The sequence below is a fragment of the Polypterus senegalus genome, chromosome 12, assembly GCF_016835505.1.
Source record: "Polypterus senegalus isolate Bchr_013 chromosome 12, ASM1683550v1, whole genome shotgun sequence".
Classification (NCBI taxonomy): Eukaryota; Metazoa; Chordata; class Cladistia; order Polypteriformes; family Polypteridae; genus Polypterus; species Polypterus senegalus.
This window is the reverse complement of record NC_053165.1, coordinates 33628374-33651644: the sequence shown is the minus strand read 5'-3', so window position 1 is coordinate 33651644 and position 23271 is coordinate 33628374. Positions and strand designations below refer to the sequence as shown.

The following is a 23271-nucleotide window of genomic DNA, read 5'->3' as shown; positions in this document are numbered from 1 at the left end:
GGTCTTAGTTGTAGAAATGACAAGGAACTGCCCTCTTACAGCCAATGTGAGCTCTGAAAGAATTTAATCTGGAAAGAGGGGAATGTGTTGAGCAGGAGCACCTTGAGATGGAACGGTGGACTTAAACCACAGTTGAGTTTGAAGATTCATATTCAGCTGCTTAATGGCCTTTTAAGTATCACCTTTTTTCTCTTGTGTACTACCCAACAGCTGTTTGTGTACCAGGCTGCTCTCATGTATAACTACATTGGTATACCACTACTTTTAATGCACAACAGGATAAACATTTTCAATTAAATTTATGTTTATTTAAAAGCAATCTTTAAAATTATAATTTGTTTTTATTATTATTAATCTTGCTGGGGCTGAAGCAAACAATGTGAAAACTAGTGTCATATAGAAAAATGCAAAAAAAAAAAAAAAATAAATCCAGTAGTTTATTTAAATATCTTACAAAAAAGAATGCAATAAGAAACTGCGGTTTTAAAAAACTGATGTATTTGAAAATAATCATATATTTGTATTTTTAACATATCTTTAAGTCACTTAAATGCCTAGGAGGCTTGCCATTGAATTCTACATTTTCAACAGTGCCTATGAAAACTATTACATGAAAATAAATCAAGTTGAACTGAACAATAATGACACTTCAGAATTCATATATGAGCTCACCAGTTGTTTTCTGGCACGGATACCCAAGCTGAAGATGCGCAGGGACTTGCGAAGCTGAATGCTGAGTTCACCTTTGGCTGCTGAATTGTTTGGCCGGCTAGAGAAATTTCTGTAGACAAAAAAAGCACATAATATTAATGTATTTTAATATAACACACTTACATTTCCAAGCCCAGGTACGTAATATATTTACAAATATACAATAAATAAACCAAGATATGTTTTAACATGGAGCAAAACACAGACAATGTGCTAATCAGGGGAACTTCATGCATTATGCAAAAAGAAATGTATAGTGGAAAAAAAGGAATTTCCTTAAGTTAAGACTAGCTAGTAATGGGTTAAAACCAATTATAATATTACAGTAACTGGTAGCAGATAACTTCTAACAGAAAAGCTGTAGAAAACTTCTATGTGAATTTCCCCTTGGGATTAATAAAGTATCTATCTATCTATCTATCTATCTAGAAGAATCAAACTCTTTCCTGTTGTTGTTAGGTACTTTAATTACTTTCACCAGCAGCACTTTTGGAGCATAAATTACATGAACATGCCTCAGGAAAATAATGTGTTTTAGGAAAAGTGCATAAAATTATATACTGTGCATCACTTTCACTCCATTTTTTTAGAATTTATCAGAACCCATTTTAATGTAAGGTTTGTTCATTAAGTAGTAATATAACAGCACATATATTAAAATGCCTTTAAAATACATTTATGATTAGTTGGAATGTCTGACACATGTTGCATGGTATATATATGGTACACTGCAGGTGTGTAGAGACTAATGTAAGCTATCAATATACATGATGAGTTTAGCATTAAGTTTATGTGGGACTTATCACAACTAATTTAAAACAATTTAAGATAAGTGACCGTGGAAATAACTGTTGGGAGCAGTGCCGGTGTTAGGTTATTTTGGCCAAGCATATTAATATTAGTGCACCAACCGACTGATTGGTAGCAAACCCATGTCTGGGTAAAATTATGATCTGCAACCTTGGGGATTGCCTAATTTGCCTTGATGGTGGTGCTGGCCCTGGCTGGGAGAACATTAGACTGAAGGTTCCTGGTTCTATCTTGAGTTTTGGCAGAAGGTTTTGTTTAAGAAGCGACTGAAAACCCTACTGTTTTGTAAATTCTTGCCAAATTGTTAAAGAATACTATTTGCTCTGTGGATATCTGTCATATTGTTATTTGATATTCTTTTCTGCTAGCTTTATAGCTCTTCAAATGTGATGATCAACTTTTGTAGCCTATACTGCTACAAGTGTTCAAAACAGTCCCTAGACTGATGTTACTTGTGTTGCCCTCCCTTTGTAAGTCGCTTTGGTTAAAAGGATCTTCTAAGCAAATAAATATTAATATAATGTAAATGACTAGATAAAAGACAATCAGATTTAAAAATTATTTTAGTAGAAAATGTTGGATTTATTCTTTCATCCATTATCAAAACTAACGTAGTCCAGAACAAAGCTACTGTTTGTGGGTTTAGGCCTAATTTGTTGATCTTGGCACATGTAAGGAACCAGTATTGGTGGGAACAATGTCAAACCATCACCCAACACAATTTTTTTTGTAACATAAAAGATGTATGAACTCGCATGTTGCACTAGTCATTCAGAAATGAAGGACAGATCTTATTTGTTAGATAAGCTAATGCCTACATAAAAGAAGTCTCCAAACTGACAAGAAATTTCTGGTATGGTCCCACTGGATTTTTCAGTCCAAAAATGCCACTGTACCTTATTATTCACTGTATCTTTAATTAATTAATATATACTGCTCAAAAATTAAGGAAAAACAATCATCACAGTCTAACACCAAGTCATTTAAAGCTTTAGGGATATTAATCTGTTCAGTTAAGAAGTAAAAGTGATTGTGAATCAACTTTACCTGCTTTTGGTGCAAATGAAAGTGACAACAGGTGCACTGGGGAGGCAAGAACAAGACAACCCTGGAAAAGGGAAAGGTTTTGCAGGTGGTAGCCAGAGTCAACTGCTCTCTCCTTATTCGTCCTCAGTGATTCTTATCTAGTGTCCTTGTTGTAGCATGCTGTGGTAAATGTACCAGATTCAGGAAGCACAGGAAGTTCAGCTCCTCTAGGATGGCACATCCATACATGCCATCACAAGATGGGTTGCTGTGTGTCCCAGCACAGTCTCAAGAGCATGGCTGAGATACCAAGAGACGGGCTGTTGCACAAGAAGAGCTGGAGAGGGCCTTAGAAGTGCATCAACCCAGCAGCAGGACTGGTATCTGCTCTTTGGTGCAAGAAGGAACAGGAGGAGCACTGCCAGAGCCCTACAAAATGACGTCTAGCTGGATATTGGTGTGCATGTTTCTAAAAAAAAAAACTGTCACAAACATACCCCATGAGGATGGCATGAGGGCTTCACATCCTGTGCTCACAGCCCATCACCATGCAGATCGATTGGCATTCACCAGAGAATACACAATTGGCAGCTTCGCCACTGGCACCGCATTCTCTTCATAGATGAGAGCAGATTCACACTAAGCACATGTGACAGATGTTAAAGAGTCTGGAAATGTGATGGTGAATGTTATGCAGCCTGCAGCATCATCCAGCATGCCCGGTTTGACAATGGGTCAGTGATGTTCTGGGGAGGCATACCTTGGAGGGTTCCATAGACCTCCATATGCTAGGCAACGGTACCCTGACTGCTGTTAGGTACCAGGATTAAATCCTCAAGAGTCACTGTCAGACCTTACACTGGTGCAGTGGTCCCTGGGCTCCTCCTGGTGCAGGACAATGCCCAGCCTAATGTGGCAGAGTGTGGAGGCAGTTCCTGGTTGACGAAGGCTTTGATGTCATTGACAGGCCCACACTTTCCAAAGATCTAATTCCAAATGAGAACCTCTGGGACTTTGTGTTGGTGTATCTGACGCTGCCAAGTAGTGCCATAGTCTGTCCAGGAGTTCACCGATTCTCTGATCCAGGTCTGGGAGGAAATCTCCCAGGACACCTTTGGCTGTTTGATGAGGAGCATGCACAGATGTTGGGAGTGCATAAAGGAAGTGTGTTGGCCATACACACTACTGAGTCATATTATGAACTGCCGTGATGAAATTCACGCAAGTCAGCCTGTGATTTCAATTTTTGATTTTCAGTGTGATGTTGAATGGATTGGTGATATTTGTTTCCATTGACAGTCGTTACATCATTATGTTCTCAACAAATTACACAGTACTAGTAAGTAAAGATTTTCTACTTGAATATTTCGTTCAAGATCCAATGTGTGACTTAAAGGTTACCTTATTTAACATTTTATTCATTTCATTAAAATAACCCAACCACAGGGGATGCAAACCCAGCTACAGGGTCCCAAGCCCAGATAAATGGGGAGGGTTACGTCAGGATGGGCATCTGGTGTAAAATTTAGCCAAATCAATATGCAGACAAGAATACAAATTTCCATACTGGATCTGTTGAGCCTCGGGTTAATGACGACCGCTACCAGTACTGTTAGCCAACAGGGTGATGGTGAAAATTGGGCTACTGTAGGCTGAAGAAGGAGAGGAAGAGAGGGGAGACATGTCTGGAGGCTGGCAAAGAGAGTGGAACTGAGGGTAGGAACTTTAAATGTTGGCAGTATGACTGGTAAGGGGAGAAAGTTAGCAGATATGATGGAGAGAAGGAAGTTTGATATATTGTGCAAGCAAGAGACTAAATGGAAGGGGTAGTGAGGAATTACCAGACAGTTGGGAAACTACAGCATATGTAGTAAGGGTGACAGCAAGAAGGGTGCTTGGTGTGACATCTGGATAGAGGAAGGAGGAAAAGCAAACCTGGTGGTGGAATGGGGAAGTACAGGAGAGTATACAGAGGAAGAGGATGGCAAAGAAGAAATGGGATAGTCAGAGAGATGCAGAAAGTAGACAAGAGTACAAGAAGATAAGGTGCAAGGTGAAGAGAGAGGTGGCGAAGGCTAAAGAAAAGGCGTATGATGAGTTGTATGAGAAGCTGGACACTAAGGAGGGAGAAAAGGACCTGTACCAATTGGCTAGACAGAGGGACCGAGCTGGGAAAGATGTACAGCACGTTAGGGAAATAAAGGAATAAGATGGAAACATACTCACTAGCAAGGAGAGTGTGTTGAGCAGATGGAAAGAGTATTTTGAGAGGCTGATGAATTAACAGAATGAGAGAGACAAGAGAAGAGGTTGGATGATGTGGCAATAGATCCCCCCAACCGTTCTGACTCTAACAGCACTGGTATAAATTCACACCCGTTCTGACGCTGTTGATTTTCAAATAATATTGCATTAGTCCGATGATGTTTTCTGATTGGTGCTATTCAAGTCATACAATGATTTCTTCAAAATGTCACATATATTTGTCTCTTTCTTTTTTTCCCCGGTGCTGTGTTGACATCATGCACCAGAAAGTGTGAGCTTATTCAATGCAAGCAGGAGCATGCGGGTGGCTGGTTGCTTGTGCTACAAGCAGCTTGACCTGGTGGTGGTGAACGCACATGTACTGTACAAGGCATGCACAAGGGTCACTGAGAAAAGAAAAGTGTTCATGGCTCACCTTGCAGAGGAACTTTGTTGTCGCTTCTTACATGAAAAGGCAATTGATAAAGCAAAAGAGGACGCAACATCGAAAAGCTTTTGTTCCAAGACTGCCGCTTTCCCCAGCCCATTCAGTGTAATAGGAACCACAGCACAGAAAGAAGTATGTACATTGCAACAGGTACAAATGTCATATATGCAGGAAGGACGGTCCTTGGGTGCATGGGAACTGTTAACATTTGAATGTGATGATTGCATATAGCGTGGAACTGACCTCTCTGTACTAATCTTCCCATGCATGTCCTGGAATACAAAAGAAACACTACCATGCACCAAAATGTGGAGATTGGGCGAGATCAGAAAAAAAAAAACGCTGTCACTGATTACAACCGCAAGGAGGCATGTGGGGGGTGGGTGTTGTATTGTGATTGTAACTGAGAGAATAAAAGTTAAAAAACCATAAAAAAAAAAAAAACAAACAAAAAAAACGCTGACTTTTACAAGTAGTATAAATGTACACCAGCTGTTCCAGACACAAATCAAATATATGTTTTTATTGTATAAAATTAACAATAAGTGCAGCTCACTACTGAAAATAGTAAATTTGTGGGGGAGCTGGTTTCGAACCCACAATCTCTGGATTATAAATCAGCAGTTCTTATGGCTGCACCACAGAAGCTGTTGAAATAAACTTGTACCTTTTGTGAAAGTGGTTAATATTTGGCCATTAACCTTCACACATTATACAGTTCATGTCTACATTTTGTAATTTATTACTAAAACATGAAAAATGCTTGTTTTAACAATCTGTTTACATAGATTGTTGTAGACACAGAACACACATCAAATCATTTCCTCATACAACTCTAGGTAGCTCACTCCCAGATAGTCGAGGCAGGAACTGGGAAACCTTTTTGCCCCTTCAGCAGCGGTGGTGGGGGAATGGTATAGCAGGCTGCTTGTTGTTTGGGCTTATCGACACATTTACAAGACAAAAGACACTGACAGAGAGGTGTGAAGGGATTTAAGGTGGGCCGGATTTACAAGTTTTTTCGTTGGCTCTGGTAATTCTAGTGTTAAAAAAATTAAAGGGACACTTTTTAATCAGAGTATAGCATCAAGTCAATTAAACTTTTGGGGATATTGCTCTGGTCAATTAAGTAACAGAGGGGGTTGTTAAACAGTTTCAGTCGCTTTGGTGTTAATGAAATGAACAATAAGTGCACTAGGGGGGTAACAATGAGAAGACCCCCAAAACAGGAATGGTTTAACAAGTGGAAGCCACTGACATTTTTCCCTCCTCATCTTTTCTGTTTTTTTCACTAGTTTTACATTTGGCTTTGGTCAGTTTCACTACTTGGTAGCATAAGGTGATACCTGGACCCAACAGAGGTTGCACATGTAGTCCAACTTCTCCAGGATGACACAACAATATGTGCCATTGCCAAAAAGTTTGCAGTGTCTTCCAGCACAGTCATAAGGGCATGGAGGAGATTCCAGGAGACAGGAAGTTACTCTAGGAGAGCTGGACAGGGCTGTAGAAGGTCCTTAACCTATCAGCAGGACCGGTATCTGCTCCTTTGAGCAAGGAGGAATAGGATGAGCACTGCCTTAGCCGTACAGAATGTCCTCCAGCGGGCCACTGTTGTGAATGTCTCTGACCAAACAATCAAAAATAGACTTCATGAGGGTGGCCTGAAGGCCCAACATCCTCTAGTGGGCCCTGTGCTCACTGCCCGGCACCATGGAACTTGACTGGCATTTGCCATGGACTACCAGTATTGGCAGGTCCACCAGTGGAACCCTGAGCTTTTCACAGATGAGAGCAGGTTCACCCTGAGCACATGTGACAGACGTGAAAGAGTCTGGAGAAGCTGTGGAGAATGTTATGCTGCCTGTAACATCGTTCAGCATGACCAGTTCTGGTGGTGGGTCAATGATGGTCTGGGGAGGCATATCCATGGAGGGACGCAGACCTCTACAGGCTAGAAAACAGCACCTTGACTGACACTAGGTATCGGGATGAATTCCTTGGACTGGTGCAGTGGGTCCTGGGTTCCTCCTGATGCACAACAATGCACAGCCTCATGTGGCGCGATTATGTAGGCCGTTTCTGGAGGTTGAATGAATTGATACCATTGACTGGCCCCCATACTTGCCTGACCTAAATGCAATAGAACACCTTTGGGACATTATATTATGTTTCAGTCCATCCAATGCCATCAGGTTGCACCTCAGACTGTCCAGAAGCTCAGTGATGCCCTGATCCAGATCTAGAAGGAGATCCCCCAGGACACCATCCATTGTGTCATTAGGGGTATTACCCAACATTTTCAGGCTTGCACAAGCATGTGGGGGCAATACAAACTTCACAGTACAATTCGGAGTTGCTGCAATGAAATTTCGGCAAAATGGACTAGCCAGTCGCATCATTTTTTCACTTTGATTTTCGGGGCGTCTTTGAATTCAGCTCTCTGTACGTTCATAATATTCATTTTCATCAAACAATGTGGCATCCTTTCGTTCCTAACACATTACCCAGTCCATGTCGGTATAGATATCCGGCATGATTTTTTTCCCCCATTGAGATCTGATGTGTTTTCAAAGTGTTCCTTTAATTTATTTCAGTAGTTTATTATGGAAATGCTGTCTGAGTCCTCAAGACTGATCAATATTTCTTCTGTAATAGGGGTAGGTGGGAGTTGGGGGAAACTGGGTAGGTTTTGTTTAACAAAGTTTCTAATTTGAAGGTATTGAAAGAAATGTGTTGCTGGAGAGTTAAATTTAGAGTGTTTGTAGGAAGACTTTTCCAGATATTAAAAACTGAATACGTTTGAGAGGGTGGAAAAAGGTGGTTCTTGTGCAGAGAAAAGCTTCTCTGTCTTAAAATACTTCCTACATTGGTACGATATTCCAAGTTGAGTGAAGCACTACTGGGTTGTTGGTATATTGGTGATGACTTGTACTTGGGGTACAAAGCAAGGGATATAAAGAAGCACTGCAAAATATTATTTCTATTGTGGACCAAGCTTGTGTCTGTTCATCTATTTGTGTCAATGTCCAGGTTTTTATAGCTTGTATATTCGCCGCCCAGTAATAAAACAAAGTTAGGTAAAGCCATGCCACCTTCTCCTTTAGGTCTTTGTAGAGTCGCCTTTTGGATACATGGATGATTTGAATTCCAAATAAATGAGATTATGGTTGAATCTCATTTTTTTTTTTAATTTAATTTTTCCGGTTTTCTGTGGTGGCGATCATCACCACCACCTAATCAAAGCACCTACATTGATGGATTAAAGGCCAAAAGTCCACATTACCATCATCATCAAATTCTTTCAAGAGAACCCTTAATACAATGAGGACTGATTGAGGTCATTTATGTTAGGTAGAATGCCTAGGGGGGCTGGGCGGTCTCGTGGCCTGGAACCCCTGCAGATTTTATTTTTTTCTCCAGCTCTCTTGAGTTTTTTTTTTTTTTTCCCCCTTCGGTCCTCCCTGGCCATCGTACCTTACTTTTATTCAATGGTAATTAGTGTTCCCTAATTTTAATTCTTATTTATTTTGTCTTTTTTCTCTTTCTTCATCATGTAAAGCACTTTGAGCTACATTGTTTGTATGAAAATGTGCTACATAAATAAATGTTGTTGTTGTTGAAATAGAAAGAGTAGCTTAGGAAGGATATTCGCTGGAAAAGGGGTGTGTGGCGCTCCTGATATCTATGTAAAAGGACGAAGGTCCAAGTCGTCTTTAGAGCCCTGGTGCTTCCTGTCTTGCTATATGGTAGTGAAACATGGACGCTATCCAGTGACCTGAGGCGAAGACTGTTCTCCTTTGGTACAGTGTCTCTCTGGAAAATCCATGGGTACTGTTGGTTTGAGTTGGTGTCAAATAAATGGTTGCTCATGGAGTCCCAAATGAGGCACATTATCTGTATTGTGAGGGAGTGTCAGTTACGGCACTACGGCCAGGTGGCATGTTTCCCCGAGGGTGATCCGGCTTGTAAGATCCTCATTGTTGGGGACCAGAGTAGCCGGACCAGGCCAAGGGGTCACCCACCTAACACCTGGCTGCGGCAGACAGAGGGTCATTTCTGGAGGGTGAGACTGGACCTCGTGTCTGCCTGGGGAGTTGCAAACTGGGATCCCAAGTTGTTTTGTCATTTAGTGGGTGCGGTAATGCACTGTACCAGTGCATGCTCCCCAACTTGAACTTGACTTGAATGATTTTGTGTCAGTTTGTGTTGGTAATTGCTGGAATTGCATTGCAAGCTTCCTGCTTGTGGATTTGTAGAGCTAAAACCTTATTAGCTTTCTCTTGCTACTGTTATTTCTGACCATGCCCCTCTGATCTTGGAGCTGAAATCATTATGCCCCACATACTCATCTTGCAGATGGCGTCTTAACCCACTTCTATTAACAGATGAGAACTGTACAGAATTTATATCAAAACAAATCAGTTTCTTCCTAGAGACAAATACATCCTCAGAGGTCTCTGCAGGAATACTCTGGGAAACTCTAAAGGCCTTCTTAAGAGGACTGATTATTTCATATCTTTCCCACAGAAATAAATTAGAAACCAAGAAGGTATCAGAGCTAACCAGTGAAATTACTAGAATAGATCAAGAACATGCCAGGTGTCAAAGTGAAGCTCTTCATAAGAAGAGACAGGCTTTGCATTCAGAGCTCAAACTCTTAACAACCAAAGAAACTGAACAACTCATTTTTAAATTAAGATATCATTACTATGAACACGGAGACAAAGCTAATAAGCTCTTAGCTCAACAAATCCAGAAGCAAGAAGTTTGCAATAAAATCCCAGCAATCACCAAAACGAACGGAGATAAAATCATTCACCATAAAAATATAATGCACACATTTAGAGACTACTATAAATCCTTATATTCCACTGAGTTCAAAGAAGACAAAACACAACCTAATGCATTTCTGGATACATTACAGATACCACAAATAGATATTTTTAGTGCAGAGGAATTGGGTAAACCTCTGGTGCTCTCAGAATCAATAGATGCTATAATGTCACTTCAGAGCGGGAAAGCAGCAGGCCCAGATGGCTACCCTGTTAAATTTTATAAGAAATTATCCACTCAGCTAGCTCCCCTCTTATTAGCAACATTTACAGAAGCTAGAGACAATCAAATTCTACTTCAAACTTTTCGCCAATCATTAGTCACTGTCTTTCCTAAGCAAAACAAGGACTTATTACAATGTGCATCATACAGACCAATTTCACTTCTGAATAATGATGTTAAGATACTCTCCAAAGTCCTAGATAGAAGGATGGAGAAACTGCTGCCTTCGGTAATATCACAAGATCAAACTGGATTTATTAAAGGCTGACACTTAGCTTCCAATCTCCAACACCAGTTTAATGTAATATATTCACCTGTAAAGTCAAACACCCCATGTTATTACTATCGTTGGATGCAGAAAAAACATTTGATATGATTGAATGGAACTACCTTTTCACTACATTAGAGAAATTTGGGTTTGGCTGTAATATTTGTGCATGGACCAAACTACTGTATACCAATCAAGAAGCTTCAGTTTGTATTAAAAACATTTGCTCAGACTACTTTAAACTAGAACGTGGTACCCTTGTACCCACTGCTATTTGCAATCGCCATTCAACTACTGGCAGTTCACTGTCGAAATGCTTATCAGATAAAGGGGATTATCAGAGGAGGACTGGAACAGAAAATTTCTCTATATGCAGATAATATGGTTTTGTATATATCAGACCCACAAAATACTGTGCCTGCAGTCTTAACAGCACTTACAGAATTTCAAATGATCTCTGGTCTCATAATTAATTCCAGTGAATTCCCAAGCATACAATATTACATATAATACAATACATAAATGGTCAACCCTCCATCTCACTCTAGCTGGAAGAATTAATGTTGTTAAGATGAATATCCTTCCTAAGCTTTATTATTTAAAAACATTCCAATATACATCAATAAATAATTCTTTAAGCAATTAGATTCAACCGTAGCCTCATTTATTTGGAACCGAAAACATCCACGTATTTAAAGAGTGACTCTACAGACCGAAGACAGAAGGAGGCATAGCTCTACCTAACTTTCAGTTTTATTACTGGGCACCAAACATACAAGCTATAAAAACCTGGACACAAATAGATGAATATACACAGGTTTCCTGCAGTACTTCTCTATATTCCCTGCTTTGTGCCCAAATAAATGCAAGTTGTCGCCAATATACTAATAACCCAATTGTGCTTCACTCACCCAGAATATGGAACCAATGTAGAAAACATTTTAAAATGGAGAATCTTATCTGTGGCACCTCTGCATGAGAACCACCTTTTTCATCCTTCGCAAACATATGCAGTTTTTAATATCTGGAAAACATTTGGGATTAAATTGCTTAGAGATCTTTATATAGACAACATCTTTGCATCCTGTGAACAATTACATTCCAAATTTAATTTTCCAGCAACACATTTTTTCACTATCTTCAAATCAGAAACTTTGTCAAAACAGAACCTGCCCGATTTTCCCCATTTCACACCCTCCTCTATGCTGGAAAAAATATTGGTCAGTCTCGAGGACTCAGACAGCATTTCTGCAATACAGTGATCCCTCGCTATATCGCGCTTCGACTTTTGCGGCTTCACTTCATTGCGGATTTTATATGTAAGCATAACTAAATATATAACGCGGATTTTTTGCTGCTTCGCGGGTTCTGCGGACAATGTGTCTTTTTACTTCCTGTACATGCTTCCTCAGTTGGTTTGCCCAGTTGATGTCATACAAGGGACGCTATTGGCGGATGACTGAGAAGCTAACCAATCAGAGCACGCAGTTAAGTTCCTGTGTGCTGAATGCAGTGTTAACCAGGAAGTCTCGTCTCGCTCATTCAGCATCCACGTGTTTCGCTGTGTAAAGAGTTAACTTTTGTGCTCTTCATTATGGCTCCAAAACGATCTGCTTGAAAAGGTAAATGTTTTGCATATGTTGAAGGAAGGGAAAATCTACACCGCTATAGGACGCCATTACAGCATCAATGAAGCTACGATTCTTTTTATTTAAAAAGTAGGAAAGGAATATAAGATCTACGGCCGCAGTGTCCTTTTAACCAGGGTGCAAAACGAGTTGTAAATGGATGTAATAAGGCAGTAGTCTGGATGGAATCTGCTTTAGGGATTTGGATTGAAGACTGCCAAAAGAAGAACAACGGCAGTGCTACACAATCGCCTGAAGTGGCTCCTTTAAGGGCTGTAATGCTCTCCTTTGTTATGCAGTAAAATTAAACTCATTGTTATCGGACAAGTCATCATGTCATTGTTGATAAGTAACCATAATTAATTTTCTACTTACAGTACTTAGTACATGTACTACGTTTAGTGTTACTGTACACACATTTACTGTATACTATTTTTCTTGCATTGTACGTGTTTATTGCTGGTGGCCTGTCTATCGTAATGGCTGTAACATATGTGATATTGGAGACACTCGATATCTTTAAAATAATATTTAGATTTTACTGTATATAAACAGTGTGTTTATATACATAATTTCAATGAATCTTACCTAATATCTAAGAGAATACAAAGGGATTATGCCCTATAACTCTGCGGGGAATATTTATAAACAGTGTGGGAGAGTTTCTAAGGGCTTAAATTATATAAAAATATCCATACAAACATATGGTTTCTACTTCGCAGATTTTCACCTATAAGGGGAGGGGGTCTGGAACGCAACCCCTTGATCGAGGAGGATTACTGTATATATATATATATATATATATATATATATATATATATATATATATATAATCGACCAAGTTGACCAACCATGGAAAGCACGACCATGGGGTACGCACGATGGAGCACTGTCCTCCAAGTCTAACCCTCCTCCTGCGCCCACCCTTGCTCTTGAGGCATGCGCACTGCCTGCTCATGTGCCCGCCCCCAATACCTCACCAAACACATGTTTACACGCTGCATATAGCAACTCCCATCCGCGACAAACCTGCTTCTTCTTAGATGGTCCTGCAGGAACAGAGAAAACCTTTGTCTACAAAACCCTGATTCATACCATCAGAGTTAGGGGAGACATTCCTAAAACTGCAGCATCTACAGGAATAGCTGCAACATTGTTACCGGGTGGACATACTGCACATTCTGTTTTTAAAATACCGTTGAAGCTGACTACTACTTCCACATGCAACATCAAACCCACCTCGCCACATGCTCAACATCTTCTGCAATCCAAATTGATAATATGGAACAAGGCGCCAATGACGCATGCATACACATTCCAGGCAGTTGACATCACGGGTGACACGCAGCCATTTGGAGGGAAAACAATACTATTGGGTGGAGATTTCCGACAAATACTCCCCGTCATTATACGTGGCTCCAGAGCACTTACTGTCGCCAGTTGCATTAACAAGCAACCTTCGTGGGGTCACATGCATGTACTTACACTGACGACAAATATGAGAGCTTTTCCTCATGAACAACATTTCGCAAAATGGCTCCTCGATGTTGGACACGGGAAAAACGGAACAGCTGTAACATTACCTTCACGTTGTTTTCCTTTTAATTCTGGTTCCGTTCAACAACTATATGACGACATCGACTTCTCAACTGTCCATCCATCCATCCATCCATCTTCTTCTGCTTATCCGAGGTCGGGTCGTGGGGGCAGCAGCTTAAGCAGAGAGGCCCAGACTTCCCTTTCCCCGGCCACTTCTTCCAGCTCTTCTGGGAGAATCCCAAAGGCGTTCCCAGGCCAGCCGGGAGACATAGTCCCTCCAGCGTCTCCTGGGTCTTCCCCGGGTTCTCCTCCCAGTTGGACGTGCCCGAACACCTCACCAGGGAGGCATCCTGATCAGATGCCCGAGCCACCTCATCTGACTCCTCTCGATGCGGAGGAGCAGCGGCTCTACTCTGAGCCCCTCCCGGATGACTGAGCTTCTCACCCTATCTTTAAGGGAAAGCCCAGACACCCTGCGGAGGAAACTCATTTCAGCCGCTTGTATTCGCGATCTCGGTCTTTCGGTCACTACCCATAGCTCATGACCATAGGTGAGGGTAGGAGCGTAGATCGACTGGTAAATTGAGAGCTTTGCCTTACGGCTCAGCTCCTTTTTCACCACAACAGACCGATGCAGAGCCCGCATCACTGCGGATGCCGCACCGATCCGCCTGTCGATCTCACGCTCCATTCTTCCCTCACTCGTGAACAAGACCCCGAGATACTTGAACTCCTCCACTTGGGGCAGGATCTCTCCCCCAACCCTGAGAGGGCACTCCACCCTTTTCCGGCTGAGGACCATGCTCTCGGATTTGGAGGTGCTGATTCTCATCCCAGCCGCTTCACACTCAGCTGCGAACCGATCCAGAGAGCTGAAGATCACGGCCTGATGAAGCAAACAGGACAACATCATCTGCAAAAGCAGTGACCCAATCCTGAGTCCACCAAACCGGACCCCTTCAACACCCTGGCTGCGCTTAGAAATTCTGTCCATAAAGTTATGAACAGAATGGTGACAAAGGGCAGCCCTGGCGGAGTCCAACTCTCACTGGAAGCGGGCTCGACTTACTGCGGCAATGCGGACCAAGCTCTGACACGGTTGTACAGAGACCGAACAGCTCTTATCAGGGGTCCGGTACCCCATACTCCCGAGCACCCCCACAGGATTCCCGAGGGACACGGTCGAATGCCTTTTCCAAGTCCACAAAACACATGTAGACCGGTCGGGCAAACTCCCATGCACCCTCCAGGACTCTGCTAAGGGTGAAGAGCTGGTCCACTGTTCGCGACCAGGACGAAAACCACACTGTTCCTCCTGAATCCGAGGTTGACTATCCGGCGGACCCTCCTCTCCAGAACCCCAATAGACTTTTCCAGGGAGGCTGAGGAGTGTGATCCCTCTATAGTTGGAACACACCCTCCGGTCCCCTTTTAAAGAGGGGACCACCACCCCGGTCTGCCAATCCAGAGGCACTGTCCCGATGTCCATGCGATGTTGCAGAGGCGTGTCAACCAAGACAGTCCTACAACATCCAGAGCCTTAAGGAACTCGGGGTATCTCATCCACCCCGGGGCCCTGCCACCAAGGAGTTTTTTGACCACCTCGGTGACTTCAGTCCCAGAGATGGGAGAGCCCACCTCAGAGTCCCCAGGCTCTGCTTCCTCATTGGAAGGCATGTTAGTGGGATTGAGGAGGTCTTGAAGTACTCCTCCCACCGACCCTACGCCCAGTGAGGTCAGCAGCGCACCATCCCCACCATATACGGTGTTGACACTGCACTGCTTCCCCCTCCTGAGACGCCGGACGGTGGACCAGAATCTCCTCAAGCCGTCCAAAGTGTTCTCCATGGCCTCTCCAAACTCCTCCCATGCCCGAGTTTTGCCTCAGCAACAACGAAGCAGCGTTCGCTTGGCCTGCGGTACCTATCAGCTGCCTCCAGAGACCCACAGGACAAAAAGTCCTATAGGACTCCTTCTTCAGCTTGACGGCATCCCTCACGCGGTGTCCACCAACGGGTTGGGGATTGCCGCCACGACAGGCACCGACCACCTTGCGGCCACAGCTCCGGTCAGCCGCCTCAACAATAGAGGCACGGAACATGGCCCATTGGACTCAATGTCCCCACCTCCCTCGGGGCGTGGTTGAAGTTCTGCGGAGGTGGGAGTTGAAGCTACTTCTGACAGGGGACTCTGCCAGCCGTTCCCAGCAGACCCTCACAACACGTTTGGGCCTACCAGGTCTGACCGGCATCTTCCCCCACCATCGAAGCCAACTCACCACCAGGTGGTGATCAGTTGACAGCTCCGCCCCTCTCTTCACCCGAGTGTCCAAGACATGTGGCCGCAAGTCCGACGACACGACCACAAAGTTGATCATCGACCTGAGGCCTAGGGTGTCCTGGTGCCAAGTGCACATATGAACACCCTTATGCTTGAACACCGCTCGGGTTCAGATCGGGGGGGCCATTCCTCCCAATCACACCCTTCCAGGTCTCACTGTCATTGCCCACGTGAGCATTGAAGTCTCCCAGCAAAACGAGGGAATCCCCAGAAGGTACGCCCTCTAGCAACCCCTCCAGAGACTCCAAAAAAGGGTGGATACTCCAAACTGCTGTTGGCATACGCACAAACAACAGTCAGGACCCTTCCCCACCCGGCGGAGGGAGGTCACCCTCTCGTCCACGGGTAAACCCCAATGCACAGGCTCCGAGTCGGGGGGCAATAAGTATGCCCACACCTGCTCGGCGCCTCTCACCGGGAGCAACTCCAGAGTGGTAGAGAGTCCAGCCGCTCTCAAGAAGATTTGTTCCAGAGTCCAAGCTGTGCGTCGAGGCGAGTCCGACTATATCTAGCCGGAACCTCTCGACCTCGCGCACTAGCTCAGGCTCCTTCCCCTTCAAAGAGGTGACATTCCACGTCCCAAGAGCCAGTTTCTGTAGCCGAGGATCAGACCGCCAAGGTCCCGCCTTCGGCCACCACCCAACTCACACTGCACCCAACCTCCTTGGCCCCTCCCATAGGTGGTGAGCCCATGGGGAGGAGGACTCACGTTACCTCTTCGGGCTGTGCCCGGCCGAGCCCCATGGGTGCAGGCCCGGCCACCAGGCGCTCGCCATCGAGCCCCACCTCCAGGCCTGGCTCCAGAGGGGGGCCCCAGTGACCCGCGTCCGGCAAGGGAAAACGTCGTCCAAGGTTTTTATTCTTCATTAGAGGTTTATTGAACCGCTCTTTGTCTCATCCCTCACCTAGGACCAGTTTGCCTTGGGTGGCCCTACCAGGGGCATAAAGCCCCGGACAACATAGCTCCTAGGATCATTGGGACACGCAAACCCCTCCACCACGATAAGGTGACGGTTCAAGGAGGAGCTTCTCAACTGTCACTCCTGAACAACTCAGTAAGCGAGCTATATTAAGCGTCACCAACGAAGACTCACTACACTTTAATGAGCAAGTACTGAAACTTATCCCTACCGACGAAATAACTTTCACCAGAGTTGACTCCATCGTCACAGACGATCCCGCAGATCAACTTTCATTCCCCAAAGAATTTCTTAACAGTCTTACAGTCCACTGGCATGCCTCCGCATAAACTCAAAATTAAAATTGGTTCAGTCGTCATGTTTCTCAGAAACCTCATGCCAGCAAGAGGTCTCTGTAATGGCACTAGACTGACTGTTACCAGCATTCACCGCAATGTACTGGAGTGTCAAACTATTGCAGCTCCTACCTCACAAACTGTTCTTATTCCCCGGATTTCACTGACCCCATCAGATTCAAAGTTGCCTTTTACTTTTACATGCAGACAATTTCCTGTTAGATTAGCCTTTGCAATGACAATTAATAAGGCACAGGGCCAAACATTCAGAAAGATATGCCTGTATCTGCCAAAACCAGTTTTTAGTCAAGGACAATTGTATGTTGCTCTCTCCAGAGTTCCAGCTTTTCATTCGCTCGCAGTTGTATCCTCAAACCACCCCATTTGGACAACTGTGTCTTTCAGGAAGTGTTCACCCATCAATGAATAATTATGCGGCGTAAGCTATGCCGCGGGTCGGCTAGTCAATATTTTAGAATAAGCTCTTAAAGCACTGAGGAAGTAGATTCTCTCCCCATTTCTCTATATCCGCCTAATAAACTCGTAGTAAATGCGTGTCAATGTCGCACCCTAACGCGGGCTCTTTTTCTGCAGTTATATTCTTCAATAGAAGAGCACTTTTTCTGTTATATTTGTACCTTTTGTGAAAGTGTTTATTTGATATTTGGAAATCAGGCTTAACACATTATACACTTCATGTCTACATTTTGTCAATTATTATTAAAACATGAAAAGCGTCTCTGTTTTAACGATGTGTTGTTTACTGCACATAGATTGTTGTTAGACAGGGAACACACATGAAATGCATGTGTTCCAAATAACGATATAGTATTTATAAAAGGTATGATTTTGCTTGACTTCTCACTCTATACAACTCCAAGCAACTGACACACAGGTAAACAGACTTGAACTGAGAAAACTGTGTGCCTGTGGGGAATGTGATAGCAGGCTGCTTATTGCTCATCAACACATTTAAAGGACAAAAGACGCTGATGGAGAGGTGTGAAGCGATTTAAGGTGGGACGGATCTACGAGTTTTTTCGTAGGCACTGGTAATTCTAGTGTTAAAACCACACAGTATTAAATTTGTTACAAAATGAGCATTGTTTTGTGCACATGTGCAAGTATCGCTTGCTGCTGGCATCTGAATCTGTAGATTTCATTGGTCACTTCATTCATCAGTCAGCATTCCATTCTAGAACTGAGAGTGAATACCAAAGCCTTATCACTTGTCAATGACTTATTCTATGTATTCCATTGGCCACAATTGACTGTCAGTCACAGACAGCACTTTGTTATTGAATGGGAGACAAATTTCATTAAACTTCAATAGAAAGGCACTTAAATTCGAACCTGCCACACATATACCTTGAAAGATGCAGCTAAATAGTTTGAAAATTAACAACATGGAGGATTTTCAAGATCGTTTAAGATTCAGTCAGTATTTAGACTGGAAAAAAATGTTAACTTTATACACCAAAGAAAGTAGGAATTTCAGCAACTTAACTTTACATTCGACAATTATTACTCTGGTACCTTTGCAGTGACAGATTAAGCTGATGTGTAGTATTTAGTCAATGATATCAAACAAATCAACTTTAAATGTATAGATGTTTATTTTAATTTATCTTATCAGTACTGGTGATTCGACATTGTTGGTGTTGCTGAAATTCATTGATAGCAAATGGATAGACTACAATAATCTTAATATATTCCGAATGTCGCAGCATGTTTTTAATGAGATCTTGATGTGCGTGCTTGGGAGCACATCAGTACGGTTACTTCTGAAGTGCAACATACCACTCAGAATTTATTTTAAGAAGAGTAATGCACCAATCATTTCTATGTCTGCTAATATTCTTATTAACATAGTTTAAGTAATGACTTCAATAGTATTTTAAAAGAATAAGCAAAGTAAGAATTCCCTGAAAAAGTAATTTTTCAATATTCTGAAAACATGACATATACTGTAGTCAGCATCAGGAGATATCAACGAATAAATATAAAATGAAAGAATGTGTGTGGTGATATTATTGCTCACAAAAGGAATTGCAAAATTTCAAAAATAAAAAATAAGGCATTTTTGAAATTATATACATATTTCCTTAAACTTGTTGTAGGTTAAAGTAACAAATGGCATCACAGCACACTTGTTATTATCAGGAGAAAATGGAGTTCTGTCACAGGTTGTAACAATGCATGAATTAAATTGATAGGTACAACATGAATGATATACAATTTGATAACCATAAAGAAAATTGAACATTTCTTGTGTTATAAAAACAAAAATCAAATACAATTACAAAAAAAAAAAAGAAAAAAATCGCAAAAATAATAAAACTGAATAAAAAAACTAAGTTCTGTTTGCTCACTATTTCCCTATTTTAAGTGTTAGAGTAAGGGATTAATTATGGCTGTGGACACTGTCATTCATTAGATTAAGAGAGAGAGACAGCGCAAGAGAGAGAGAGCGAAAGATTTAATCTTGCGAGACTGGCACAACATACACATCCTTAAATAGGCTAAACCTTACATGATGCCTATATTTTACCACTTTCATTATTAACATTGCTCCTGATCTTGATCAGTGGTGAACATTAATCCAAGACACAAAGATTAAATTAAAATGACATCACCCCCACACCTCCATACACACAAAATATTGTTTTTATAATACTAATGAAGCATATGTTCTGTTTGCTATAATTTATGAACAAACTTCACTGCTACAAAGCAGGATGCAATGGTAAATGATGTTTTACATGTTGACTGGTAAATGCAAGTATGATTCTCAGTATACCCTGCAAACACAACAACAATAACATTATAAACCTATCAAGATAACATACATGACAGCCACAATTTTCATCCAGAAGTTATCAAGCTCCCGGTACTGCATCTCTGAAATGTACAAACTTGAAACATCTGAAAGCGGCAATAATGAAAACCAAAGTCATTTTTACCTCTGCATTCTCTTGCTTCCTGTTTTCTTTGTGGCAGAGAAGGCAGCTGTGTTTAAGGAGGTCTCAAAACGTATTTCAGGACTTTCAGGAGATAAAAGACTAGGTGTATGGAACTCTGGAAAAAGGCGAATTATACTGATGAGTACTAATATATAAACTACTATAATATCCAGCAAAATTAAGTTTATTTTTGTTATTTTCACTTTTAGAAAGATAGAAAACATAACCTCACTGTGAATGCATGGTATTTTTGCCTTACTGTGTGTAAGAAATTTACTAATATTAACATAAAGGTCAACAAAAGTGAGTTTTCTTCATTCTACAGTATAAATGCTGTATTGTTAAAATCTGTTTTTATAACACATTGAAATTTTCATTAATGCAAAGTTGCTTTAGCAAAAAGAAAAAGTAGAATGTTTAACAGATTATAAAACCTTAGTGACAAATGATAAATACACAAATGGCAAAAACTATATTCCTAATTCCTGCAAAGAATTTACCATTAATTAGACCACAGGTAACCTCAGCAACATATAACTGAAGAAACGGATGACTGCAAGTAAATGTCTGAATAAAACAAAATGCTGATTGGCTAATTTCAAAATCTATCACTTTTGTACATACAAACATTAGTAAATTCTAGCTAATATGATAATAAAAATGATCTACTGAAATTGAATAAAAGAATACAGAAAACGTAAGACTTTAAGAACTGACTGTGCAGCTTAACAAGTAATAAAAATCAAGTCACATACTGTAGACCTATTGCAAGAGAATGTAAATGTTATTAAGACATAATGAGCAAGAACTCAAGACAAAGTAATTTCATAATAAATATTACTGAAAAAGACTTGGTTAGTGTTTTAAAACTTATTTTACATTCTATCAGTGAATACTGAGTAAAGCTAATACATTGAAGTATATATGGTGGTTAAAGTAGGACTATTGATGAAATATAAAATTAAAAAACATTACTATAATGTTTCAGTTGTGCTTTATTTTGACAAAAATACAAGTAATATTTTATGATATTTAAGACTGAGCAGGCCTAGAAGATAGAATGGTATGGTAATGGTGTGACATTGCATGGCATAGCAGAGACTGAGAATGGAAAGCTGACAAGAATGCTTTTGAAAAGTAAACATTATTAATTTAACATTAAGTAATACAGAAATAAAATTTCTAATGTTTTAGGATGCCCTGCGGTGGGCTGGCACCCTGCCCAGGGTTTGTTTTCTGCCTTGTGCCCTGTGTTGGCTGGGATTGGCTCCAGCAGACCTCCCCGGGACCCTGTAGTTAAGATATAGTGGGTTGGATAATGGATGGATGTTTTAGGATACAAATTTATATGACAAGAGTGCCTTTTAAACTGGGAATGCCATGTACATTTGAAAAGGAGTGGCAATGATATATTTTTAAGCTGTAAATGGAAATTTTTTGAAGGTTGTTTAAAAGTTCATGCAAGACAACAAATAGTAAAGTTGGAAAAAAATAAATAAAAATATACACTTGAAACTAGATTCTGCCATGAAATCTGAATCGGACTGAGTGGGTTTTGGAACTTTCAAATATTTCTTTACTCGACTGTCCAGGTTTATAATAGCAGTGAAGAAGAAGTTTTAATTAAGTTAAAGAACTATAGAAATAGACAGTAGAGATATTATTGAACTTGCTTGTTTGGTTGCAATGAATCAGTATCTATATTTAAAAAAAATGCTGTATTTTACATTTTATATTAGAAATATACAAGGACATTTATTTACCTGTAGGGGATGACTCAGCATCACTCTGTACATCATCATTAGTATTGAGGCCTGATCTTCTGCAACCAGAGCCACATACATTAGAACGTCTTTGAAATCAATGCAAGACAAAAGTTCATCTCTGTAACTGAACATTTACTTTACCTCTTCTTGGCTGAGAACTGAATTCCAGGTAGTGTCTCCTCAGAGGCTTTTCTCTTATTTGTTAAAGGCAAATCAGCTTGCAGATCTGATGTCTCCTTCTGACTTAGGAAGAATTCTATTACAATGAGCAGAAAAAAAAAATCCAAAATCTAACAAACAGTATAAACAAGAAATCTTCTTATGTATTCAAATAAGATTGTCATTATATTTGATATTGAAAACTGAAAGTACACTGAAAATGTTGCTTCTCCTACATCAAAAATGCAAAAATAACACACTGCATGGTACAAAAACCATAGTGCAGCAGAAAAAGACTACTATAATGAACAATGAAAATTAATAATTGCTATAAATACCAATAAATATGCTACAGCTTGAAAAACAAACATAAATACCAAATATAAACATACAATACATTATGTACCAGACAGAACACATAAAACAAGCAGATAACACAAGTAACTCAAACAGATTCTGATTAGTAACACTGAATTGTACTGCATATATATACTTAATGAATATGGCCACAGATGAAGAAAATGGTTGGATGTGAAATAACAGTTTAATGGTCAGAAGGCAAAAACTGTATCAAGGCTAAATAAAAAAAGCATGCAGGGTTGAATGGGATCAATTTGTAGATAAGTGTGGACACCTGGATAATGAAAGTGATTTCTTCAGTCATCGTTTAATATAAATGTTCAGTAAAGGTGGATAATTTCACTCTTGTCACCAGCTACCATTCCAGACTTTGGTACAGCTTGTCATTCATTATGTTCTCTGTTAGTGCATCTGTGGGTGTCAAAAACAGCAAAATATCTTTAGGTGAAATGTTTAAATCCCTCCTTGGAGACTGTTTTGTCATTGTTCATTATCAAACCCTCCACTATTGTGTTGTCTGAAAACTCACGGATGGATTTTCTGTCATGCACATGTGTAAACCGGGAAAATAAAAATCAAATTAGCACCCCACCAAGGGAAGACAGTTAGGCTGGCATGGGTTTAATGTACCTGGTATGCTATTGACATTTGAGTTGACCAACTACTTGAAGCAATTAATGTTGATAAAGGCAAGTG

At 41.0% G+C, this 23271-nt stretch overlaps 1 protein-coding gene across 3 annotated transcripts in view; it reads right to left on the bottom strand.

Annotated features, from left to right (window-relative positions):
• LOC120541369 overlaps positions 1-23271 on the bottom strand; it is an 89806-nt gene that overhangs the window by 25109 nt on the left and 41426 nt on the right. For all 3 annotated transcript variants that reach the window (XM_039772922.1, XM_039772923.1, XM_039772924.1), the window contains exons 8-11: positions 22198-22312; positions 22054-22112; positions 20291-20405; positions 673-781 (exon numbers count right to left, since the gene is read on the bottom strand). In XM_039772922.1, the coding sequence (XP_039628856.1) occupies positions 673-781; positions 20291-20405; positions 22054-22112; positions 22198-22312 (398 nt within the window). The remainder of the gene's footprint in view (positions 1-672; positions 782-20290; positions 20406-22053; positions 22113-22197; positions 22313-23271) is intronic.